The sequence below is a fragment of the Crotalus tigris genome, unplaced genomic scaffold (assembly GCF_016545835.1).
Source record: "Crotalus tigris isolate CLP2741 ecotype Arizona unplaced genomic scaffold, ASM1654583v1 scf7180000024422.1470167, whole genome shotgun sequence".
Lineage (NCBI taxonomy): Eukaryota > Metazoa > Chordata > Lepidosauria > Squamata > Viperidae > Crotalus > Crotalus tigris.
This window is the reverse complement of record NW_024100588.1, coordinates 846,961-872,978: the sequence shown is the minus strand read 5'-3', so window position 1 is coordinate 872,978 and position 26,018 is coordinate 846,961. Positions and strand designations below refer to the sequence as shown.

General features: G+C 37.0%; 2 protein-coding genes and 1 pseudogene across 2 annotated transcripts; all 3 read right to left on the bottom strand.

The window, feature by feature from the left end:
- Window positions 1-3,650: 3,650 nt before the first annotated feature.
- Window positions 3,651-7,405, bottom strand: LOC120302032 (annotated as a pseudogene).
- LOC120301991 (olfactory receptor 10G6-like) lies at window positions 7,017-21,575 on the bottom strand. Its single transcript, XM_039329875.1, has 3 exons — window positions 20,738-21,575; window positions 7,425-7,517; window positions 7,017-7,121 (listed from the first exon to the last, which is right to left on the bottom strand). The coding sequence occupies exons 1-3, from the start codon at window positions 21,548-21,550 to the stop codon at window positions 7,017-7,019; spliced, it is 1,011 nt and encodes a 336-aa protein (XP_039185809.1). The 5' UTR covers window positions 21,551-21,575.
- On the bottom strand, window positions 14,841-16,919 carry LOC120302029 (olfactory receptor 10G6-like). The gene has a single exon (XM_039329946.1). It carries the CDS (start codon window positions 16,020-16,022, stop codon window positions 15,096-15,098), a length of 927 nt encoding a protein of 308 aa, XP_039185880.1. The 5' UTR covers window positions 16,023-16,919; the 3' UTR covers window positions 14,841-15,095.
- Window positions 21,576-26,018: the final 4,443 nt, after the last annotated feature.

Here is a 26,018-nt window from a genome sequence, read left to right as displayed (position 1 = left end):
ATTGAATTTCTGTTTTTCCTTTAATTAATTATAATCTTGTCCTCAATTTAAAATTCATGATCCATCTTGTCTCTTTCCTGAGTTATTCTTACATCTCTGTTATGCTACTCTACACCTACTACTTTAGTCATGGATCATCACTAGCTATATGGATAAAATATGAAATGCAGATCTGTTCTCATCACTAGCTATATGGATAAAATATGAAATGCAGATCCATAGTTAATTTATGGATATGCAATGCTAAAAATGCACCTCTAGAATATATGATCTAGTCTTGTAAAATAATACTTCCTTTTGGACTACGTATTATTTTTCATTTGCTTCTTCTATTTTGTTTTGGAAGATATCCTTTGTTTTTTTGTAATTATGATTCCAATGGCTGCAAACCACATGACACAAGGCCAAGGAAGCCACCACCTTGACTTTTCTTGTGGACTCTTTTGTCTACTGCCACATGATAATGCTAAATATGTGCCATCAAGTCAAGGTAGGGCATTAGTGAGCATACATATATATTTTCTCCAGAAGAATTGGTCCTTAACCTGATTCTTCAGGTCTTCCAAAGATGCACCCATTGTCAATTTTTGACCCATTGTCAAAAAGTCCAGTTGCCTTTTGAAAAGTACCTTTGGGACAACCATGACCTGGATAATTGAGAATCTCCATAAACAACGTGCAAGCTATCATACAATAGCCTTAATTTCACAGAAAAGCAAAATGAAACCGAGGAACGTCTGACACAGATTGGAGCCCTAAATATTGTTTCATGTTCTTTCACCTTTTCTAAAGAGCTGGCCTCTTTAGAAAAAGTAGAAGAACATGAAACATTATTGCTGATGCACGCTGGATATTTGACAAAACCAAAGAATACCAAAAGGAAGCCAGTATGTGCTTCACTGATTATAGAAAGGCATCTGATTGTGTCAATTATGTCAAATTATGAAAAGTGTTTAGAAAAATAGGAATTCTCATGCAAAACCTAAAACCAGGACAGGAAGTCACAGTACAGACAGAATGTGGCAAAATAGATTGGCTCCAGGCTGGCAAAAGAATGAGACAAAACTGTATACTCTCCTATTATTTATAAAAACAACCTGCCTCCAGAAGTTGTGAATGCTCCAACACTGGAACACTCCTATTCTATTCTATTCTATTCTATTCTATTCTATTCTATTCTATTCTATTCTATTCTATTCTATTCTATTCTACTCCACTCCACTCCACTCCACTCCACTCCACTCCACTCTACTCTACTAGCCTTCAGAAGCTGTGAATGCTCCAACACTGGACATTTTTAAGAAGAGATTGGACAAACATTTGTCTGAAATGGTATAGGGTTTTCTGCCTGAGCAGGGGGTTGGAATAGAAGACCTTCAAGGTCCCTTCCAACTCTATTATGATTATGATTGTGATCCACTCCACTCCTCTCTACTCTACTCTACTCTACTCTACTCTACTCTACTCTACTCTACTCTACTCTACTCTACTCTACTAGCCTTCAGAAGCTGTGAATGCTCCAACACTGGACATTTTTAAGAAGAGATTGGACAAACATTTGTCTGAAATGGTATAGGGTTTTCTGCCTGAGCAGGAGGTTGGACTAGAAGACCTTCAAGGTCCCTTCCAATTCTATTATGATTATGATTGTGATCCACTCCACTCCTCTCTACTCTACTCTACTCTACTCTACTCTACTCTACTCTACTCTACTCTACTCTACTCTACTCTACTCTATTAGCCTTCAGAAGCTGTGAATGCTCCAACACAAGACATTTTTAAGAAGAGATTGGACAAACATTTGTCTGAAATGGTATAGGGTTTTCTGCCTGAGCAGGGGGTTGGACTAGAAGACCTTCAAGGTCCCTTCCAACTCTATTATGATTATGATTGTGATCCACTCCACTCCACTCCTCTCTACTCTACTCTACTCTACTCTACTCTACTTTACTCTACTCTACTCTACTAGCCTTCAGAAGCTGTGAATGCTCCAACACAAGACATTTTTAAGAAGAGATTGGACAACCACTTGTCTGAAATGGTATAGGGTTTTCTGCCTGAGCAGGGGGTTGGACTAGAAGACCTCCAAGGTCCCTTCCAACTCTATTATGATTGTGATTAATATTATGATTATTTAATCATCTTATTTATGTTTTTAATATCAGAAATTGACATGGGACAACAGTTCCAATGAATAAAAAATAAAAAAAATAAAGGTGAATATTTGTAGCTCAGAGTTGATATGAGGGTTACTTGTTGCTCTCTGAGTTTGATTGTTTTCTCACAGACTAGCATTGATGATGTTAACTAGTTTAGGTAATAAAATGTCTACAAGAAAAAAAAAAACTCAAGCTCAGAGTGTACCCAGGACCTTAAAAAATTACTTTCTATTTTTCATCATTTTTTCTCCATTAGAAAAAATAACATTGTTGAATCCTGTACTGTTGATTTAGTTTAGCCTTGAGATATCTGGAAAAGGAGTGGGCTACAAACTCAATAAAGAAGTAATAAAAGTTAAAAGAATTCTTTCTCAAATTATTCTAATTGCAAAAGAGTAAATTAGGTTTTAAACCAAAAATGGAATCACATGCAATGATTTGAAATGATTTGAACTTTATGCTATTTCACAATACGAACATACTATTTGTAATCTGCTGAGCTATGTGCAATATGAAATTGCAAAGCAGATAGTTCTATGTATATTTGGAATATGAATATTGTAACCGTGGGAGAAATAGGGAACTGAAAAGTAGCTGATGGATGTGGGTTCCAATGTACACGGATATATGTGGAAAGTAGGTCGGAAGGAAGTAAGTAAAAAGTCAGCAAAGGTCAGCAGAAATCAGCAAAAGTCAGCGGACCATCTGACTACAGTCTTAGAATGAGAAAGGGTATAAAAGGTTGGGACTGGACCTGATTGATTTGCCATTGGCCTATAGCTGTCCTATTGGATTCTGCTATGTCATATGGTCCTCATTGCAATGGGTTATTAATGTAAGGGATGTTGTGTTATTATGCTTGCTATGTTCCAAATTATTAGCAAAATAAACCTCTGAATCCTAAAGTAAGAATGTTTGTTGTTGTATTGCTGTATCTTGTCTTTTCCATTGGGCTTTTCCATGACAGTGTGCAATTGTATCCTACAACAGAGCTGGTACCTTGGCAAATCAAATGACTACTCTGCAATACCATTGTGGTCTCCTGGCTACTGTAACAATGCCATACACTAATAAAAATAAACTATAGAATGTCTGTTTCTCAGGTTTAGTGAATAAAGTCTGGAAACAACAATGTTTATTTAAATTATGACATCAGGGAGTTTCATGCAGCACAGGAAAAGCACATACAATACATTCAGAAAAGATATTAAATGCACTTCTAAAACATACAGTCATGTATAAACTCTCCATTAATAATTCTAAATAATAATGCTAAATAATTCTCTTTTTCCTCTCTTATTTTTTGCTATATGCCTCTGTTGAGATCTCTTCACAAACTGGTCTTGTTGGAGGCAATGGACATCAACCAGCAAATGTGACATCTTCTAAAGCAGTGGTTCTCAACCTGTGGGTCGGGACCCCATTTGGGGTTGAACGATCATTTCACGGGGGTCACCAAACAAGACTGTCCGCCATTTTTTACCCTTTTCTTTGGCCACGCCCCTGGCACCTGGTGATATATAAGTGGTTGGGGGTCACCACAACATGGGGAACTGTATTATGGGGTCGCGACATTAGAAAGGTTGAGAACCACTGTTCTAAAGAGACATCGTGGAGAGTATGATTATCATTCATCCAACTAGCAGACCCAACGAAAGGAATCCTGAAGGCAGTTAAATCCCAGCAGGTTTATTGGGCTTCTTCAGAACTGAAGAAGCAAAACCAGCTCTGTGTTTTCCCGTGCGAAAGCTTGCTTAGTAAAAAGATAGATTCCCATGCCCCCACCCACCGGGTGTTCCCATTGTCCAATAGTACTCTTCCATTTTATTATGGGAACAGTTCACATCGCCATCGAGCACTTGTGGCAATGATCTTGACATGGGGCAGGCTTTCATAGTCCATGAACGGCTTCTTGGAATTCCATTTCCTCCCTTCCTTTTCTAACCCTTTCCACTTTTCTATGGCAAGATGAGGAAGCTAGCAGGCATCAAATTTTGACAATGATTTGCTTGAATTCCTAGTTTTCTTTGTCCAAAAGAGCAGTGCTACTTGAGGCTAGCTGAACAAGGAGATCATTAACTTCTGTAATCAAGTTCTAGTTGGATAAAGGCTTCTCTAGGAGAAGAGCTAGACGACATCTGATAGGAATGGATGGTCTTCAAACCTTATGTTTCCTTCAGCATTGCTCACATCTCAGATACGTTCCTGAGCATATATTCAAGCTTTCTATTCAAACCAACATGCAGCTAGGAGGATCTTTGTTGCAACTAGTGATTCCATTTCTTTATACCTCTAAGCAAGTCATTCCACCTCCCCATCAAATTAAAAAAAAAGAAGTGATTACACAGAACAGACTGCATGATTTGAAACAACTAGCTGATGTGCATATTTCTAATCAGCTGCTTTGGCTTTCTATGCAATTTGGCCAGCTATATTCATTATTTAAGAGCAGTCAATAGAAAAGTAGAATTAAATACCTCTGAATTCCATCTGGAAATGATGACCTCAGTTTGACTATTCACCATATTTCTTTTTTAAAAATGTTAAAAAATGTCTTGGGTATACTTCCTGCTGTCTACTCTGGATTCCCACTCCAGAGTTTCAGCAGAGCAGCTTTCATCTCCTTGTTCCTAAGTGTATATATTAGTGGGTTTAACAAAGGGGTGATGGTGGTGTAGAACACACATACCACACTCTCCATGACGTCCTGAGAGGCTGGTCTCAAATAATGAGAAAATAAGGGCAGGTAGTATATGACCACCACAGTAAGATGGGCAGAGCAAGTGGAGAAGGCTCTCTGTCGCCCTTCACTGCTACTAATCTTCAAAATGGTTGTGATGATATAAGTATATGATGCTAGGATGAGGAGAAAGCAGGTGATTGCCCATGTCAACGATGATAACTGTCTCTTGAAAGTGTACGTCAACACAAGCCAGCTTCAGGATGGATGGAACATCGCAGAAGATGTAATCAATATAGTTGTTCTCTCCATAAGGCAAATGAAAGGTAAGAGATGTCAGCAAGGTAGAGTGAAGGGTCCCTCCAATTATAGTACCCAAGGAGAGAAGGAGACAGGCTTTCGAGCTCATGAGGTTGCCATAGTGAAGTGGTTTACAAATGGCCAAGAAGCGGTCATAAGCCATCACGGTGTAAAGGAAACATTCTGTACACCCAACCGAGTTCAGAAAGAATACCTGTGAGATGCACCCTGAGAAGGAAATCACCTTTTCCTGCTGGTTGAATCCTGCAGTAACTTTGGGAACCACCACAGCTGAGAAGGCCATATCCAGGACGGAGAGATGACAGAGGAACCAGTACATGGGCTTGTGCAATTGAAGGTTGGTGATCACCGCCAAGATGACCAGAGAATTTCCACAAAGAGTGAGTGCAAACATGATAGAGAAGAAGAGAATCAAGGGGACCTTTAAGTCTTCTGTACGAGGAAACCCAGAGAGTATAAATTCATTTGGGGCTGTTTGATTTGGACACTCCATATAGTAGAAGTCTCTTCTTCAAACACCTAATGTCTAGCCTACAAATGCATGGACCAGTAGATCCCTATTGACCAACCCAGGACCCGTGAAGAAGAAATGCTCCTTATATCCCAAAATTCTATGTGATTTAGGGGAAAAAAAGAACCAAAAAGTAGAACCTATTGTAATGTTAAAAGCATTATTTACTCAGCATTTAACCAGTATTTATTTTGTCAGATTTATATAAAGTTGGGGAAATTAGATTGTAATTCTTTCAAGAATGTTCTCTTGAATGATCCTGCAGGAATTTCTTCTCTTTGACAGATCTGTTGATCAGCTACCTCTCATCCTGTCCGAGCTGCAAATGAGATACACCCAATTGTTTTTGTCTTGTTTACATCTTATAAAACTACTGATCCTGTTCGACTCTGGATAATGAACAATGGGAGTTTCCCATTGTTGTCCCACTAGCAAACATTGACCAACAGATTGGGCTGTTGAAAGAGGCAGTATCAACAGCAGGTTAAGAAAAAGTGCCAGAGAGAGACCAGTTTCAAAATGTTTGCAAGATATTCCCCTTGAGAAGAAGCAAAGGCACCAAGCAAAGTTAACAGGAATGTTCTCCTTGACTCATTAACCTAACAGAAAACAAGTATTTATTTGGGGTTGATGGAAGTTCTTTTACATGGACAGGAGAAATCAGATTGTGCCTATATGTTAGTTGGGAATTGCTTGATAGAAAAAAGATTGGAGTTAAAGTTCCATCAACCTGAGGGAAAACAGAAGCATGGAGTTAAAAACAAATAATCTTTTACCCTGGCGATGGAATTCACACAGTTCTTCCTATACTGTATATTAGTTGGAAAAATGTTGAAAATATGAAGGATCAACCCATGTTTTCATCTCGTATGCACATATATACTCCATATCCAAGTTGAAAAAGTCTGCCCTCAAATGACCACATATAAAATAACTTGTATTAGCCTAATATACCTTTTGCTAATTATGTTGAAATTACAGAAGACTCATAGATCATTACACAAGTTGGAAAATAGCATTGCATATAGATTTTGTTCGGCATCGTTTGCCACTTCACAGACCTATTCCAACACTGTATTTTGTACAATGTATTTGTGAGAACCCATATTTTACAGGACCAGGATCCCTCTGTGGTTTAAAAATGTGATAAGTAAGTAAATAAATAAAATCTTGGGGAAGGAGTGATTCAATTCATTTCTCTTTTCCAAAAGGCTACGTTTGCTAGCATGCAATTGACTGAAAGGGTAGAAATGACCATATTTCCATTGCTGTTCCTGGAAGATTAGGTGGAAAATCCTGATGGAGTTTTGAATTATTTGCTCGTTAACTTGTAGCTGTATAACTTTCAATTCTCTTTCTGTTCAGAAGATTCAATGAGCCCCTCATGGAAAACAGATGAACTTTTTCTTGATGGACAGCAATTACTTTTTAGTTGCTCCAAGATGGACTCCTAAAGGAAAGGAAGCATGGAAAGGAAGATGTTATCTGGCATAGTTAATTGCAAACCCCAACACATGTAATTGTAATTTGTTTTTTTTTAAAAAACCCAACAATTACCCAATCCATCATTATTGTTACATACAAGTTGGTGGTATGCCAGGTTTCCACAAAGCCCTGATAGTTCTTCTCAGTTTCATTGAGATATTTTCCCCTTTCACATCTAGAGATAGTTGGATGTTGGTTCTGAGAATCTTATGAATTCCTGCTTGATATGAACTCTGGACATAAAGTGAAGAAATAGACAGAGTCATACATCTTGATGTCTCCAGGTAGAAGCAGTTAGATTCTTCTGTGTCCACATATTTTTATAACATTCCATCTTCGGTGAATGTTTTGCGTTTGTTCCCTAGAGTTAGTAAACATTGTATTAAAATATTGTTGATTTAGGAGAAAGACAATTAAAATTGCCCAGAAACTGCCCTGGGAAACAATTATTTTCAAACAATAGGTGAGTTTGAAAGATTTGCACACATAATAATAAAAAGATCAATTAGCCATGTGTTAAGATCCTATTGTTTGCAATGGGAATTAATTATTAATTATTTTCTCTTTCTTATTATTTGGATTACCCTTTTCCTTCTCTAAAGTGCATAGATTGAATTTCTGTTTTTCCTTTAATTAATTATAATGTTGTCCTCACCTTAAAATTCATGATCCATCTTCTCTTTCCTGAGTTATTCTTACATCTCTGTTACGCTATTCTAGACTTACTACTCTAGTCATGGATCATCACTAGCAATATGGATAAAATATGAAATGCGGATCTGTTCTGGACATGTTGCATGTTTTTGGCAAGAAATGGATTTAGTTAATTTAATGGGTGAAAAGGTTGAAAAGCCCTGCTCTAGAATATATGATCTGGTCTTGTAAAATAATACTTCCCTTTGGACTACATATTATTTTTCATTTGCTTCTATGAGTCTATGTTAATTTTGTTTTGGAAGAAACCCTATTCTTTTTGTAACTATGATTCCAATGGCTGCAACGACATGACATAAGGCTAAGGAAGCCACCACTTAGACTTTTCTTGTGGATTCTTTTGTCCATTGCCACATGATAATGCTGAATATATGCCATCAAGTCAATGTAGGGCATTAGTGAGTATACATATATATTTTCTCCAGAAGAATTGGTCCTTAACCTTGTCAAAAAGTCCAGTTGCCTTTTGAAAAGTACCTTTGGGACAACCATGACCTGGATAATTGAGAATCTCCATAAACAACTTTCATATAATATCCTTAATTTCACAGAAAAGCAAAATAAAACCGAGGAATGTCTGGCACAGATTGGAGCCCTAAATAATGTTTCATGTTCTTTCACCTTTTCTAAAGAGCTGGCCTCTTTAGAAAAAGTAGAAGAACATGAAACATTATTGCTGATGCATGCTGGATAATTGACAAAACCAAAGAATACCAAAAGGAAGCCAGTATGTGCTTCATTGATTACAGAAAGGCATCTGATTATGTCAATTATGTCAAATTATGAAAAGTGTTTAGAAAAATAGGAATTCTCATGCAAAACCTATAACCAGGACAGGAAGTCACAGTACAGACAAATGTGGCAAAATACATTGGCTCCAGGCTGGCAAAAGAATGAGACAAAACTGTATACTCTCCTATTATTTATAAAAACAACCTGCCTCCAGAAGTTGTGAATGCTCCAACACTGGAACACTCTTCTATTCTATTCTATTCTATTCTATTCTATTCTATTCTATTCTATTCTATTCTATTCTATTCTATTCTATTCTATTCTATTCTACTCTACTCTACTCTACTCTACTCTACTCTACTCTACTCTACTCTACTCTACTCTACTCTACTAGCCTTCAGAGGCTGTGAATGCTCCAACACTGGACATTTTTAAGAAGAGATTGGACAACCATTTGTCTGAAATGGTATAGGGTTTTCTACATTAGCAGGGGGTTGGACTAGAAGACCTCCAAAGTCCCTTCCAACTCTATTATGATTATGATTGTGATTAAGATTATGATTATTTAATCATCTTATTTATGTTTTTAATATCAGAAATTGACATGGGACAACAGTTCCAATGAATAAAAAATAAATAAAATAAATGTGAATATTTGTAGCTCAGGGTTGAAATGAGGGTTCCTTGCTGCTCTCTGAGCTTGATTGTTTTCTTGCAGACTAGCATTGATGATGTTAATTAGTTTAGGTAATAAAATGTCTACAAGAAAAAAAAAAACCAAGCTCAGAGAGCACCAAGGATCCTAAAAAATTATTTTTTATTTTCCATCATTTTTTTCTCCATTAGAAAAAATAACATTGTTGAATCCTGTACTGTTGATTTAGTTTAGCCTTGAGATATCTGGAAAAGGAGTGGGCTACAAACTCAATAAAGAAATATTAAAAGTTAAAAGAAATGATTCTTTTCCAAATGATTCTAATTGCAAAAGAGTAAATTAGGTTTTAAACCAAGAATGGAATCACATGCAAGTTTGTCTGCAAAAATAGTTGATGTTTTTATTAGGGAACATGAATTTGGGCAAACTCTGAGAGACAGTGGAGGATAGGGGGCCTTGGCATGCTGTGGTCTATGGTTCAGACATGACTTAGTGACTGGACAACAAAAACATGGTCAGGAACAACAGATTAAAAGGATCTCATCATTGGAGTACAAGACATATGTGATAAAGTTGAGAATTTAGGATTAAATTAGACAGAAGCAGCTAAGTGAAGATAACTAAGAGGCCATCAGAACAGAGAAGATATGATAAACTTGGGCAGATATTGCCCCAAAGATGCTTTTTCATGAGGCAACTGAACTTTCTTGTTTTTCTTTGAAGACATTTTGCTTCTCATCCAAGAAGCTTCTTCAGCTTCTTCAGAGCTGAAAATGCTTCCTAGATGAGAAGCGAAACATCTTCAAAGGAAAAACAAGAAAGTCCACTTGCTTCATGAAAAAGCATCTTTGGAACAACTATGATCCGGATGACTGCAAATCTCCATAGATATTTGGGAAGATCTTGTTTCTCAAGTCAAGATCATCTGGAAAAAGGATTCTCATATTTCTTGCTGCTAAGGGCAAATGTCCTCCTGAAATTCAGTAACTCACTATAGGAGACGTTGCAAACAGATCTCCATAGATCTTGGCAAGATCACCAGAGAAAGCATCAGTATTTTACCATGTCTTTGCTTTTCTGGAAAGTGTGAGCTTCATTACAAGAATATTCTTGTAAGTGGAAAAAGGTTTCATGATTAATGGCTCTGCTGTATTTACAGAAAGAAATTATCCATATTATCTGCAAGTCTAACTTTAGAATGGGTGGGGTGGCTCAGTGGCTTAATGAGGCTGGATATGGTTTCTGCTCCAGTGGTTCGTGTCAAAGCCTAACAGTTCAAAAGCATGTTCGATGCAAGTAGATAGATAGGTACCACTTTGGTGGGGAGACGAGTTGGTGCTCTGTGCAGGCAGTCAGATTCCTGAGCACTGTGAACCATCCTGGTTCCGCTGCCCATTTGTGAGGAGGCTCTGGGAAGAGAGGGGGCTTGGGGTGACATTGCAGGAAGAATTGCTCATCTTTCTCTCTAGTGTGAAGCCAGCTCATCCTTCTCTAACATACCTTGGAAAGCGTTGTGGGAGATGAAAATATAGCCCCCTCCTCATATAACAAGGTGAGGCTAGAACAAACCTGAAATAGGCCCTCACAGAAATGATTTGAACTTTATGCTGCTTCACAATACGAACATACTATTTGTAATCTGCTGAGCTATGTGCAATATGAAATTGCAAAGTAGATAGTTCTATGTATATTTGGAACATGAATATTGTAACCGTGGGAGAAACAGGGAACTGAAAAGTCGCTGATGGATGTGGGTTCCAGTGTACACGGATATATGTGGAAAGTAGGTCGGAAGGAAGTCAGTAAAAAGTCAGCAAAGGTCAGCGGACCATCTGACTATAGTCTTAGAATGAGAAAGGGTATAAAAGGTTGGGACTGGACCTGATTGATTTGCTGTTGGCCTATAGCTGTCCTATTGGATTCTGCTATGTCATATGATCCTCATTGCAATGGGTTATTAACGTAAGGGATGTTGTGTTATTATGCTTGCTATGTTCCAAATTATTAGCAAAATAAACCTCTGAATCCTAAAGTAAGAATGATTGTTGTTGTGTTGCTGTCTCTTGTCTTTTGCATTGGGTTTTTCCACGACAGTGTGCAATTGTATCCTACAACAGAGCTGGTACCTTGGCAAATCAAATGACTACTCTGCAATACCATTGTGGTCTCCTGGCTACTGTAACAATGCCATACATTAATAAAAATAAACTATAGAATGTTCTGTTTCTCAGGTTTAGTGAATAAAGTCTGGAAACAACAATGTTTATTTCATGCAGCACGGGAAAAGCACATGACAATCCATTCAGAAAAGATATTAAATGCACTTCTAAAACAAACACTCATGTATAAACTCTCCATTAAAATAGCTGCTAAATAATTCTCTTTTTCCTCTCTTATTTTTTGCTATATGCCTCTGCTGAGATCTCTTCACAAACTGGTCTTGTTGGAGGCAATGGAAATCAGCCAGCAAATGTGACATCTTCTAAAGAGACATCATGGAGACTTTGATTATTATTCATCCAACTAGCAGACCCAACGAAAGGAATCCTCAAGGCAGTTAAATCCAAGCAGGTAAACCTTATTGGGCTTCTTCAGAACTGAAGAAGCAAAACCAGCTCTGAGTTTTCCCGTGCGAAAGCTTGCTTAGTAAAAAGATAGATTCCCATGCCCCCACCCACCGGGTGTTCCCATTGTCCAATAGTACTCTTCCATTTTATTATGGGAACAGTTCACATCGCCATCGAGCACTTGTGGCAATGACCTTGACCTGGGGCAGGCTTTCATAGTCTGTGAACAGCTTCTTGGAATTCCATTTCCTCCCTTCATTTTCTAACCCTTTCCACTTTTCTATGGCAAGATGAGGAAGCTAGCAGGCATCAAATTTTGACAATGATTTGCTGGAATTCCTAGTCTTCTTTGTCCAAAAGAGCAGTGCTACTTGAGGCTAGCTGAACAAGGAGATCATTAACTTCTGTAATCAAGTTCTAGTTGGGTAAGGGCTTCTCTAGGAGAAGAGCTAGACGACACCTGATAGGAATGGATGCTCTTCAAACCTTATGTTTCCTTCAGCATTGCTCACATCTCAGATACATTCCTGAGCATATATTCAAGCTTTCTATTTAAACCAATAGGCAGCTAGGAGGATCATTCTTGCAACTAGTGATTCCATTTCTTTATACCTCTAAGCAAGTCATTCCACCTCCCCATCAAATTAAAAAAAAGGAAGTGATTACACAGAACAGACTGCATGATTTAAAACAACTAGCTGATGTGCATATTTCTAATCAGCTGCTTTAGCTTTCTATGCAATTTGGCCAGCTATATTCATTATTTAAGAGCAGCCAATAGAAAAGTAGAATTAAATAGCTCTGAATTCCATCTGGAAATGATGACATCAATTTGACTATTCACCATTTTTTTTTTTAAAATGTTAAAAAATGTCTTGGGTATACTTTCTGCTGTCTACTGTGGATTCCCACTCCAGAGTTTCAACAGAGCAGTTTTCATTTCCTTGTTCCTAAGTGTATATATTAGTGGGTTTAACAAAGGGGTGATGGTGGTGTAGAACACACATACCACACTCTCCATGATGTCCTGAGAGGCTGGTCTCAAATAATGAGAAAATAAGGGCAGGTAGTATATGACCACCACAGTAAGATGGGCAGAGCAAGTGGAGAAGGCTCTCTGTCGCCCTTCACTGAACCTTAAGCAAAGATCATCAGGAAGTCAGTACATTTTCTCTCCATGAGATAATCAGAAGATAATGCAAGTGGGCAGAGATGGACTTTGGATAAGAAAGTGGGAATTACTTTAGTAGATGAAAATTTGGTAATCCAGATCAAGGATCAGAAATATGCCTATATTAAAAGAATTTACAATGAGTTAATAAAATTGGATTCAGAAACAGAGTTAGTAAAAGATTGTATGATTAAATGGGCCCAGAATATTCAGGAACCGATTTCATTGGATTTATGGGAGGTAATTTGGACCAGAAATGTTAAATTTACGCAGGCCCAAAATTTGAGGGAAAATTTTTATGAAATGTTTTATAGATGGCATCTGGATCCTAAAAAGTTGTCCTGTATGTACCCGAACCTGCAACCTAAATGTTGGAAATGTGGTTGCTTCGATGCAACCTATTTTCATGTTTGGTGGACTTGTAAAGATATTAAAGCCTTCTGGATTATGATTTGGTGGAACATTCAACAGGTTTTTAAAAGGAAGATTAAGTTTACTCCCCAACTGTTTCTTTTGGGCATTTTTGTGGATTTTAATGTTAAAGAAAATATTTTATTGTTGAATTTAATAACAGCAGCAAGATTATTGGGTCAATATTGGAAGAAGGATACTCTGCGTTCTTTAGAAGAATGGGTATTTAAGGTTTCTAATTTAGCAGAAATGGCTGAAATTTCTGCTTATTTAAAGGACCATTCACAAGAGAGATATTTTAATGTATGGAGAAGATGGATAGAATATGTTCAGAAGAAGTATGGAACTACAAAGTTTCATTTATTTTATGAGTAATGAACTTGTTTATAAATTTATGATGTTAAAGTTTGAAGAGAGTTAAGGGTTAATATGATTTTGTTCATTGTATAATTAGTAAAATTAAATAGATTATGTTTAATATGTTTGTATAATCCTGTACTTTGCTCTGGGAAGTCGGGGGTGGGGGGGTGGGGTTGGGGGGAGGGGGGTGGGGGGTGGATGGGTCGAAGTTTAAATAGTTCAGATAAAGTAGAAACAGTTTTACTATATATAATATTAATGTTTCAATTTGGAGAGAGGAATTTCTTGGGCATTTCCCCTGGACCGTATCCGGAGTGAGAAGGTAGAAAAAACAAACAAAACAACAACAACAACAAAGGGGTGATGGTGGTGTAGAACACACATACCACACTCTCCATGACGTCCTGAGAGGCTGGTCTCAAATAATGAGAAAATAAGGGCAGGTAGTATATGACTACCACAGTAAGATGGGCAGAGCAAGTGGAGAAGGCTCTCTGTCGCCCTTCACTGAACCTTAAGCAAAGATCATCAGGAAGTCAGTACATTTTTTCTCCATGAGATAATCAGAACATAATGCAAGTGGGCAGTGTTTGAACACATTTTGGAATCTCAGGAAAATATTGGCATAATCTACAAAACTATCAAATACAGAGAATGCTGTTTCAGTATGAATATTTCTGCAGTATGAATATTTTTACTGAAAAGGAATGAACTATAATATTTCCAAAATTAACAATATACTCTGTTACAGTTTTCTTTTAAACAATAAAAGAATAATAGAAGAACTAATTTTATTCTGAAATTAACATTTTTTAGTATACATCTGACTGAGAAAAACATACCAAAAAGTAGAAACGCACAAGATATGCAAGAGAAAAACTAAACAGATGTTTAAAATTATATTCACATGTATCTATGGAGATTCTCAGCCATCCAGGTCACAGTTGTCCCAAATATGCTTTTTCATGAGGCAACCGGACTTTCTTTGTTTTTCTTTGAAAATGTTTCACTTTTCATCCAAGAAGCTTCTTCTGCAAGGAATATAAATCATTCCATTCCCCACCATCCAGTCAGAGCTGAAGAAGCTTCTTGGATGAGAAGCAAAATGTCTTCAAAGAAAAACAAGAAAGTTCAGTTGCCTCCTGAAAAAGCATCTTTAGGACATTCACATGTATCCTCTCCAACAATCCTGGATGAGCTACAAAAAAAGTAGTTCTGATCTCTCTTCTCATTTTCATTTGCACCTCCATACAGTAAAGTAAATTAGAGGTCACAACTGCTTATCTAGTTTTGAGGAAAAATACATGGTGCACATCTGTTGCTGCCTACCTACTCAGGATTCCCACCCCAGAGTTTGACTAGAGCAGTTTTCATCTCTTTGTTCCTAAGTGTGTATATTATTGGGTTCAACAAAGGGGTGATGGTGGTGTAGAACACACATACCACACTCTCCATGACGTCCTGAGAGGCTGGTCTCAAATAATGATAGAACACAGGGAGGAAGTATAAGCACACCACAGTAAGATGGGCAGAGCAAGTGGAGAAAGTTTTGTGCCATCCTTCACGGCTACTAATCTTCAAAATGGCCATGAAGATGTAAACATACGATGTTAGGATGAAGAGAAAGGAGGTGATTGTCACAAAGCCCATGGCAACGATGATAACTGTCTCTTGAAAGTGTATGTCAACACAAGCCATCTTCAGGATGGATGGTACATCACAGAAGATGTAATCAATATAGTTGTTCTCTCCATAAGGCAAATGAAAGGTAAGAGATGTCAGAAAGGTAGAGTGAATGGTCCCTCCCATTATGGTACCCAAGGAGAGAATGAGACAGGCTTTTGAGCTCATGAGGTTGCCATAGTGAAGTGGTTTACAAATGGCCAAGAAGCGGTCATAAGCCATCACAGTGTAAAGAAAACATTCTGTACACCCAAACAAGTTCAGAAAGAATACCTGTGAGATGCACCCTGAGAAGGAAATCATCTTTTCCTGCTGGTTGAATCCTGCAGTAACTTTGGGAACCACCACAGCTGAGAAGGCCATATCCAGGATGGAGAGATGACAGAGGAACCAGTACATGGGCTTGTGCAATTGAAAGTTGGTGATCACCACCAAGATGATCATAGAATTTCCACAAAGTGTCAGTGCAAACATGATAGAGAAGAAGAGAATCAAGGGGACCTTTAAGTCTTCTATACAAGGAAACCCAGAGAGGATAAATTCATTTGGGGCTGTTTGATTTGGACACTCCATATAGTAGAAGCCTCTTCTTCAAACACCTAAACTAGCCTACAAATGCATGGACCAGTAAATCCCTATGGACCAGCCCAGGACCTGTGAAGAAGAAATACTCCTTATATCCCAATATGTGATTTAGGGGAAAAAAAGAACCCAAAAGTAGAAGCTATTGCAATGTTAAAAGCATTATTTACTCAGCATTTAACCAGTATTTATTTTGTCAGATTTCAATAAAGTTGGGGAAATTAGATTGTAATTCTTTCAAGAATGTTCTCTTGAATGATCCTGCAGGAATTTCTTCTCTTTGACAGATCTGTTGATCAGCTACATCTCATCCTGTCCGAGCTGCAAATGGGATACACCCAATTGTTATTGTCTCATTTACATTTGCTCACATAAAACAACTGATCCTGTTCAACTCTGGATAATGAACAATGGGAGTTTCCCATTGTTGTCCCACTAGCAAACATTGACCAACAGATTGGGCTGTTGAAAGAGGCAGTATCAACAGCAGGTTAAGAAAAAGTGCCAGAGAGAGACCAGTTTCAAAATGTTTGCAAGATATTCCCCTTGAGAAGAAGCAAAGGCACCAAGCAAAGTTAACAGGAATGTTCTCCTTGACTCATTAATCTGACAGAGAACAAAAGTATTTATTTGGCGTTGATGGAAGTTCTTTTACATGGGTAGGAGAAATCAGATTGTGCCTATTTGTTATTTAGGAATTGCTTGATAAAAAAAAGATAGGAGTTAAAGTTCCATCAACCTGAGGGAAAACAGAAGCATGGAGTTAAAAATAAATAATCTTTTATCCTGGCGATGGAATTCACACAGTTCTTCTTATATATTAGTTGGAAAAATGTTGATATGAAAGTATGAAGGATCAGGACCCAACCCATGTTTTCATCTCGTATGTACATATATACTCCATATCCAAGTTGAAAAATGTCTGCCCTCAAATGACCACATATAAAATAACTTGCATTAGCCTAATATACCTTTTGCTGACTATGCTGAAATTCCAGAAGACTCATAGATCATTACACAAGTTGGAAAATAGCATTGCACGTAGATTTTGTTCGGCATCGTTTGCCACTTCACAGACCTATTCCAACATTGTATTTTGTACAATGTATGTGTCAGAACCCATATTTTACAGGACCAGGATCCCTCTGTGGTTTAAAAATGTGATAAGTAAGTAAATAAATAAAATCTTGGGGAAGGAGTGATTCAATTCATTTCTCTTTTCCAAAAGGCTACGTTTGCTAGTATGAAATTGACTGGAAGGGTAGAAATACTTCCAGACCATACTTCCATTGCTGTTCCTGGAAGATTAGGTGGAAAATCCTGATGGAGTTTTGAATTATTTGCTCGTTAACTTGTAGCTGTATAACTTTTAATTGTCTTTCTGTTCAGAAGATTCAATGAGCCCCTCATGGAAAACAGATGAACTTTTTCTTGATGGACAGCAATTACTTTTTAGTTGCTCCAAGATGGACTCCTAAACTAAGCATGGAAAGGAAGATGTTTTCTTTCTAAGCTTTATCTGGCATAGTTAATTGCAAACCCCAACAAATATAATTGTAGTTTGTTTGTTTTTTTAAAAAAACCCAACAATTCCCCAATCCATCATTATTGTTACATACAAGTTGGTGGTATGCCAGGTCTCCACAAAGCCATGATAGTTCTTCTCAGTTTCATTGAGATATTTTCCCCCTTTCACATCTAGAGATACTTGGATTTTGGTTCTGAGGATCTTATGAATTTTTGCTTGATATGAACTCTGAACATAAAGTGAAGAAATAAACAGAGTCATACATCTTGATGTCTCCAGGTAGGAGCAGTTAAATTCTTCTGTGTCCACATATTTTTATAACATTCCATCTTTGGTGAATGTTTTGCCTTTGTTCCCTAGAGTTAGTAAACATTATATTAAAATATTGTTGATTTAGGAGAAAAGCAATTAAAATTGCCCAGAAACTGCCCTGGGAAACAATTATTTTCAAACAATAGGTGAGTTTGAAAGATTGCACACATAATAATAAAAAGATCAATTAGCCATGAGTTAAGATCCTATTGTTTGCAATGGGAATTAATTATTAATTATTTTCTCTTTCTTATTATTTGGATTACCCTTTTCCTTCTCTAAAGTGCATAGATTGAATTTCTGTTTTTCCTTTAATTAATTATAATGTTGTCCTCACCTTAAAATTCATGATCCATCTTCTCTTTCCTGAGTTATTCTTACATCTCTATTATGCTACTCTAGACTTACTACTCTAGTCATGGATCATCAGTAGCTATATGGATAAAATATGAAATGCAGATCTGTTCTGGATATGCTATGTGTTTTTAGCAAGAAATGGAGGGATTTAGTTAATTTATGGATATGCAATGCTAAAAATGCAGCTTTAGAACAGGTCTTTTCAACCAGTGGTATGGGTACCACCTGTGGTACATTGGCACCTGACACGTGGTACGCGACCATCCTAGAAAAGTGGTAGCAGGAGAGGGGAATGAGCTGAACCGGTGGCAGCACTGCACAAGCCTGAGTGAGAGATGGCTGGAGCTGCAGGGCTGTCAGGGCTCAGTGGAAGCGCCAGGATCAGCGCCAGACTCCAGCTGGAGCTCGGCGCTGATCATGGTGCTTCTGCTGAGCCCTGAAGAAGCACCAACAAGCTGGAAAGCAGCACGGATCCTGGTGCTTCTACTGAGCCCAGAAGAAGTGCTAATCAGCTGGAATGTTGCAGCATCTCCAGGGTCTTCTGATTTGCATTCAGATGCTTGGCAACTGATTCATTTTTATGACTGTCACAGTGTCCCAGGGTCATATGAAATGATCAAAACCTGCTGCAACCACCCAGCAGGTGGTTATATGTGGAAAGTAGGTCAGAAGGAAGTCAGTAAAAAGTCAGCAAAGGTCAGCAGAAATCAGCAAAAGTCAGCGGACCATCTGACTACAGTCTTAGAATGAGAAAGGATAAAAGGTTGGGACTGGACCTGATTGATTTGCCATTGGCCTATAGCTGTCCTATTGGATTATGCTATGACATATGGTCCTCATTGCAATGGGTTATTAATGTAAGGGATGTTGTGTTATTATGCTTGCTATGTTCCAAATTATTAGCAAAATAAACCTCTGAATCCTAAAGTAAGAATGATTGTTGTTGTATTGCTGTCTCTTGTCTTTTCCATTGGGTTTTTCCACGACAGTGTGCAATTGTATCCTACAACAGAGCTGGTACCTTAGCAAATCAAATGACTACTCTGCAATATCTTTGTGGTCTCCTGGCTACTGTAACAATGCCATACACTAATAAAAATAAACTATAGAATCTTCTGTTTCTCAGGTTTAGTGAATAAAGTCTGGAAACAACAATGTTTATTTAAATTGCGACATCAGGGAGTTTCATGCAGCACGGGAAAAGCACATGACAATACATTCAGAAAAGATATTAAATGCACTTCTAAAACATACAGTCATGTATAAACTCTCATTAAAATAGCTGCTAAATAATTCTCTTTTTCCTCTCTTATTTTTTGCTATATGCCTCTGTTGAGATCTCTTCACAAACTTCCCTGGTCTTGTTGGAGGCAATGGAAATCAGCCAGCAAATGTGACATCTTCTAAAGAGACATCGTGGAGAGTATGATTATCATTCATCCAACTAGCAGACCCAATGAAAGGAATCCTGAAGGCAGTTAAATCCCAGCAGGTTAAACTTTATTGGGCTTCTTCAGAACTGAAGAAGCAAAACCAGCTCTGAGTTTTCTCGTGCGAAAGCTTGCTTAGTAAAAAGATAGATTCCCATGCCCCCACCCACCAGGTGTTCCCATTGTCCAATAGTACTCTTCCATTTTATTATGGGAACAGTTCACATCGCCATCAAGCACTTGTGGCAATGATCTTGACATGGGGCAGGCTTTCATAGTCTGTGAACGGCTTCTTAGAGTTCCATTTCCTCCCTTCATTTTCTACCCCTCCCCACTTTTCTATGGCAAGATGAGAAAGCTAGCAGCCATCATAGTGATTCAATCTTGACAATGATTTACTGGAATTCCTAGTCTTCTTTGTCCAAAAGAGCAGTGCTACTTGAGGCTAGCTGAACAAGGAGATCATTAACTTCGGTAATCAAGTTCTAGTTGGATAAGGGCTTCTCTAGGAGAAGAGCTAGACAACACCTGATAGGAATGGATACTCTTCAAACCTTATGTTTCCTTCAGCATTGCTCAAATCTCAGATACATTCCTGAGCATATATTCAAACTTTCTATTCAAACCAATAGGCAGCTAGGAGGATCATTCCTGCAACTAGTGATTCCATTTCTTTATACCTCTAAGCATGTCATTCCACCTCCCCATCAAATTAAAAAAAAAGAAGTGATTACACAGAACAGACTGCATGATTTGAAACAACTAGCTGATGTGCATATTTCTAATCAGCTGCTTTGGCTTTCTATGCAATTTGGCCAACTATATTCATTATTTAAGAGCAGTCAATAGAAAAGTAGAATTAAATAGCTCTGAATTCCATCTGGAAATGATGACCTCAATTTGACTATTCACCATATTTGTTTTTTTAAAATGTTAAAAAATGTCTTGAGTATACTTCCTGCTGTCTACTGTGGATTCCCACTCCAGAGTTTCAACAGAGCAGTTTTCATCTCCTTGTTCCTAAGTGTATATATTAGTGGGTTTAACAAAGGGGTGATGGTGGTATAGAACACACTTACCACACTATCCATGGAGTCCTGAGAAGATGGCCTCATATAACGATAAAACACAGGAAGAAAATAAATGCAGACTACAGTAAGATGAGCAGTGCAAGTGGAGAAGGCTCTCTTCTGTCCTACACTGCTACTGATCTTCAAAATGGCTGTGATGATATAAGCATAAGAGGTTAGAATGAGGAGAAAGCAGGTCATAGTTATAAAATTTATGTCAATAATGAACATCAGTTCATTGAATGTTATGTCTACACACACCAGCCTAAGGATGGATGGAATGTCACAGAAGACATAGTCAATATAATTGTCCTCTCCATAAGGTGCATGAAAGGTGATAGTTGTCTGAAATGCAGAATTGAGGCTGCCTCCAATTATGGTACCCAAGGAGAGGGTGAAACAGGTTTTCCAGCTCATGATATTGCTATAGTGGAGTGGTTTACAAATGGCCAAAAAGCGATCATAACCCATCAAGGTGTAGAGAAAACATTCTGCACACCCAACAGAGTTAAACAAGAACACCTGTGTTATGCATCCTGGAAAAGAAATGATATTTCCTCTAGAATTGAAGCCTGCAATAACTTTGGGAACCACCACAGCTGAAAAGGCCATGTCCAGGATAGAAAGATGACAGAGGAACCAGTACATGGGCTTGTGCAGTTGAAGGTCCGAGATCACCACCAAGATGATCAGAGAATTTCCAGAAAGGGTGAGTGCAAACATGGTTGAGAAGAAGAGAATCAAGGGCATCTTTAATTCTTCTGTACAAGGAAACCTAGAGAAGATAAATTCATTTGGTGCTGTTTGATTTGGGCACTCCATATATACTTTTGCTTTAATCACCCAACCTGTGGAGTAGGTGGGATTTTATGATAAAAGGTATTATATTAAGTCTCAATGTGGGAGATGCCCTTTCAGACTTAATCATTTTCCTGAAAGATCTTGTATCTTGCCCAGAAAAACAAGAATTTAATATCTAAAATCTTGCCTACATTTGCATGGATCCAGAGAGTGCATTCCTATGGACCAACCATGAACGTGTGGAAGAGAAATACTCCTTATGTCTCAACATTCTATGTTATTTGGAAAGAAATAAGAGCTGGAAAGAAGAATGTATTATGATGTCGGAAGCATATTTTTTCAATTATCTTGTGTTTATCTTGTTCATATTTAACCACTGACTAACAGATTGGGCTTCAAGAGAGCCAATGTCCCCAACTCAGCTGGTGAGGTCAGAAGTGCCAGAGAAAGATCATTTTCAAATTGCTTGCCAGATAACCTCTTGAAAAGAAATGAAGGCCACCAAGCAAAATCATTGCAATGTTTTCCTTCACACATCAAACTGATAGGAAAATGAAATATGGTTCTGGAGTTGATGTAAGTCCTTTTACATGGGTGGAAGAAATCTGATTCTGCATATAAGCTTCATAGAAAAAAGATGGGAATTAAGCTTCCATCAATCTAACAGAAGATTGTGTGGAGCTGGGGAATAAACAGCTTTTACACTTGGGAGGAAACCATGCAAATCTTCCTTATATCCATCAGAAAGTATCTCATGTGAAAATAGGAAGGACAAGATCCAACTCAAATTTCCATCTTATATGCACATACACATTCCATATACAAGTTGAAAAATGTCCATCTTCAAACGATCATGTGGCCCAGAGTCACCTTATAAGGTAGACATAGGTGACATAAAGTAAATGTGAAATGTAAAAAATAATTTACGTTAGCCTAATATACCTTTTAACAACTATGTTGAAATTCCAGAAGATTCACGGATCATCGCACAGCATTCAAACCAGCATTGTACTGTACATAGATTTTTGGGACATCATTTGCCTCTTCACAGACCTATTCCAACATTGTAATTCATATGGTGTACAATGCTCAGTGTCTCTCTATGGTTTAAAAATTGATAAATAAATAAAATTTTTGAGGAAGGAGTGACTCAATTCATTTCTCTTCTTTTCCAATGTGAAATTGAAAGGACAGCAGTTCCAATGCTGCTCCCAGAAGAGCTGTGAAATATTTTGATGAACAAATTTGTAGGTTTGTAACTTTTAATTTTCTTTCTTAGATTCCCTGGACTCCTTATAGAAAACAAACAAGCTTTGTCTTGATGATAGCAATGTACTTTTAGTTGCTCCAAGATGGAGTCCTAAGCCGAGCATAGAGTTGAAGATATCATGTTTTCTTTCCAAACTTTAGCTGGCATAATTAATTGCAAAAAACAAAAACAAACAAAAAACCCCCCCAAAAACAAAACAAAAAACAAAAAACAAAAACAAATGTAGCCTCAGGTTTTTTTTAAAAAAAATCAGTTATTGTGAGATACAGATCCATCAAGCCATGATAGTTCTTTTCAGTTACACTGAGATATTTTTCCCCCTTTCAAATCTAGAGGTACTTGGAATTTTGTTCTGAGGATATTACGAACTCCTGCTTAATAAGACTTCTCAATGTGAAGAATTAGGCAGCATCATAAATCTTCATGACTCCAGACAGGAGCATTTTGAGTCTCCTGTTTACATGTGTTTTTATAACATTGCATCTTTGGTGAATCTTCTGCTCTTATTCCCCAGAGTTAGTGAATGTTATTTTAAAATATTGCTGATTTAAGAGAAACGCAATTATGATTGCCAGAAAGTCGACTAGGGAACAATTTCTTTCAAACAATAAATAAATTTAAAAGTTTGCACACACAATCAAAAATGATCAATTAGTCATGAGTTAAGATCCCCTGGTTTCCAGTGTAAATTAATTCAGAACAATGATTTTATCTCAGAGCTGACCGCCCAAGTCATTTTTTTGCCTTACTATTTGTGTTACTTTTTTCCTCCTCCAAACGTCTAGAGAGAATTTCTGATTTACACTTGATCAGTCATAATGTTGTCCTCACCTCAAAATCCATGATCTTACTTGCCTCTTTCCTGATTTATTTTTACACATCTTTGAAAAGTATAAAGGTCATATGGATAAGGCAAAGCTTACTATCTCATGTAATCTGAATGTATTCTGGATACGATGTATGTTTTTAGGAATCCCAAAGGTGCTTTTTCAAGACTTGTTTTTAAAAAGAAAAGGAGGGATTTGGTTAATTCATGGGTATGCAGTATTAAACGTGGATCTTTAACGTACATGATCTGGCCTTGTTCAAGAATACTTCCCTTTTGACTACATATTATTTTTCACTTGATTTTGTGATTCTACATTAATTTGGTTTGGAAAATTCTCTGTTGGTTTTGGTACTTATGATTCCAATGAAAACAAAAGGACTAGGGAAATGGATATTGTATCCATTTGTAGTTGGGTATGTTAAAAAGATAACAAAAATGGTAGGGACCCCTAACTTTATGATTTATGCAAGTCTATATGTCTCTTTACATGTGAGCACGTGCTACCTTATTAGAAATCTGAACTAAAGAAATATTTATGATTTGTGTTTATACCACCGGGCATGTATTGTTTCTCATTTCCCCCCTAATTTTATGATTTTCTATATGAGGCTCCATCATATATATTGATTGCCAGGGCATTCAAAAATTGGCCAAAAAATCAAGATGGTGGCTGCCACCATGTGGCATAAAACCAAGAAATCCATCATTTTTATTTTTCTTGGGGACATTCTTTTTTTTTAATTGAAAAGTTTTATCCAAGTTTTTAACAATATCCCCCCCTAAAATAACCCCCCCCTCTCCCTCCCCCCTCACTTCCCAGAGCTAGTTACAGGGTTACAAATAAACAAGCAAATTCTAAATAAACTTATCCAACTATACAAATAACAAAATCAATAATGTGCTTTAATTCAAATACAAAACAAATTTAAGCAAATTAAAAACAAAAAAACAAAACAAAAATAACAATATAAGCAATTCCAAATTAAAAACTAAAAATTATTCATAATCTAAATAATACTTTTTAATCCCATATCAACTCTAATCATAATTTATCCATTAAATCCCATATTTACTCTGCATGTAATTTATCCATCTTCTCTACACTGAGGTGTATATTTCTTTTAAACAACCATTCATCCATAATAAACACAAAATTTTCCCTCCAATATAACCCAACCAACAAACTTACATTCGATAAACTTGACTCTTTGCTTTTTTCCCACTCCTAGATAAATTTATTAATACCCTCCTACTTAAGAAGTTTTAGCAAACCATTCATCTTAATCACTAAAATTCTCACCAACAGAGATCATTAGAATTTAAATTCTTTTACACCTTTACCCATAATATCTCATAATTATTTTTATACACTTTAAATTAAAAATTTATAATATATACTCCCAAATATTTAAACTTTTCTACTAAATCAACACCTTCTATTATTCTTTTCCTTTACATCTACATACTACACAAATCATTCACTATTCCTTTAAAACATACTAAATCAAACTACCAGTTAAACTAACATTTATTGTTCTTTTTCTTTACATCTACACATTACACGAATCATTCACTATTCCTTTAAAACATCTTCTATCTCAAAAAACTACTACAAAAGTTCATCATTTCCTTTTCTTTATTCCAACATCCGCCTTCTGCTGTTCTTTTTCTTTACGTCGATAGGCTGCACGAGTCATTCTCGGTTTCTTTAAAAAAATCTTCTATCACAAGAGACAGCTGCAGAGGTTCAGCCTGTATATCTCCTACATCCAATAACATAGCACCTTCAACCGGCTGTTCTTCCAACTTTTCTTCTATTATCTCAGATCGTGAAGATGATGGAGAGCCCACCTTCAAAATAGAAGTGTAAAAATTTTTCGCCTTTGAAATTGTATTAAGTCTATAATATATCCTCACATAATTCACCACTATTCCAGCAGGTATCTCCCATCTGAACCGGACCTGTTGTTTTTTGAGCTCGTCAGCCAAAAAAGCAAAATCCTTTCTTTTTCTAAGGATTTTTGAAGGTATTTCTTTTAAAATTATAACATCTTGAGCTGCAATTTGAAATCTCTGCTTATAAAAAGCCTGTAGAATTTCATTACGAAGTGATCTCCTAGAAAAATAAATAACCACGTCTCATGGCAAATTCCTCTGCCTCGCAACCCTTGAATTAACCCTAAAAACTTTTTCCGTCTCTCTCAGTATTTCTTCTATCACCACTTGTCTTTTACCACCACTTGTCTCAAATCCTCTTGCGTATTTTCCTTCATTCCCCTTATTCTTAAAGCAAATTCCATGTCTCTATATTGTAACAGTAATTTCATCCTGTATTATTTCCACCTTATTTTCTACTTTGTCAATTCGATCTTCCAGTTTTTCAAAATTTT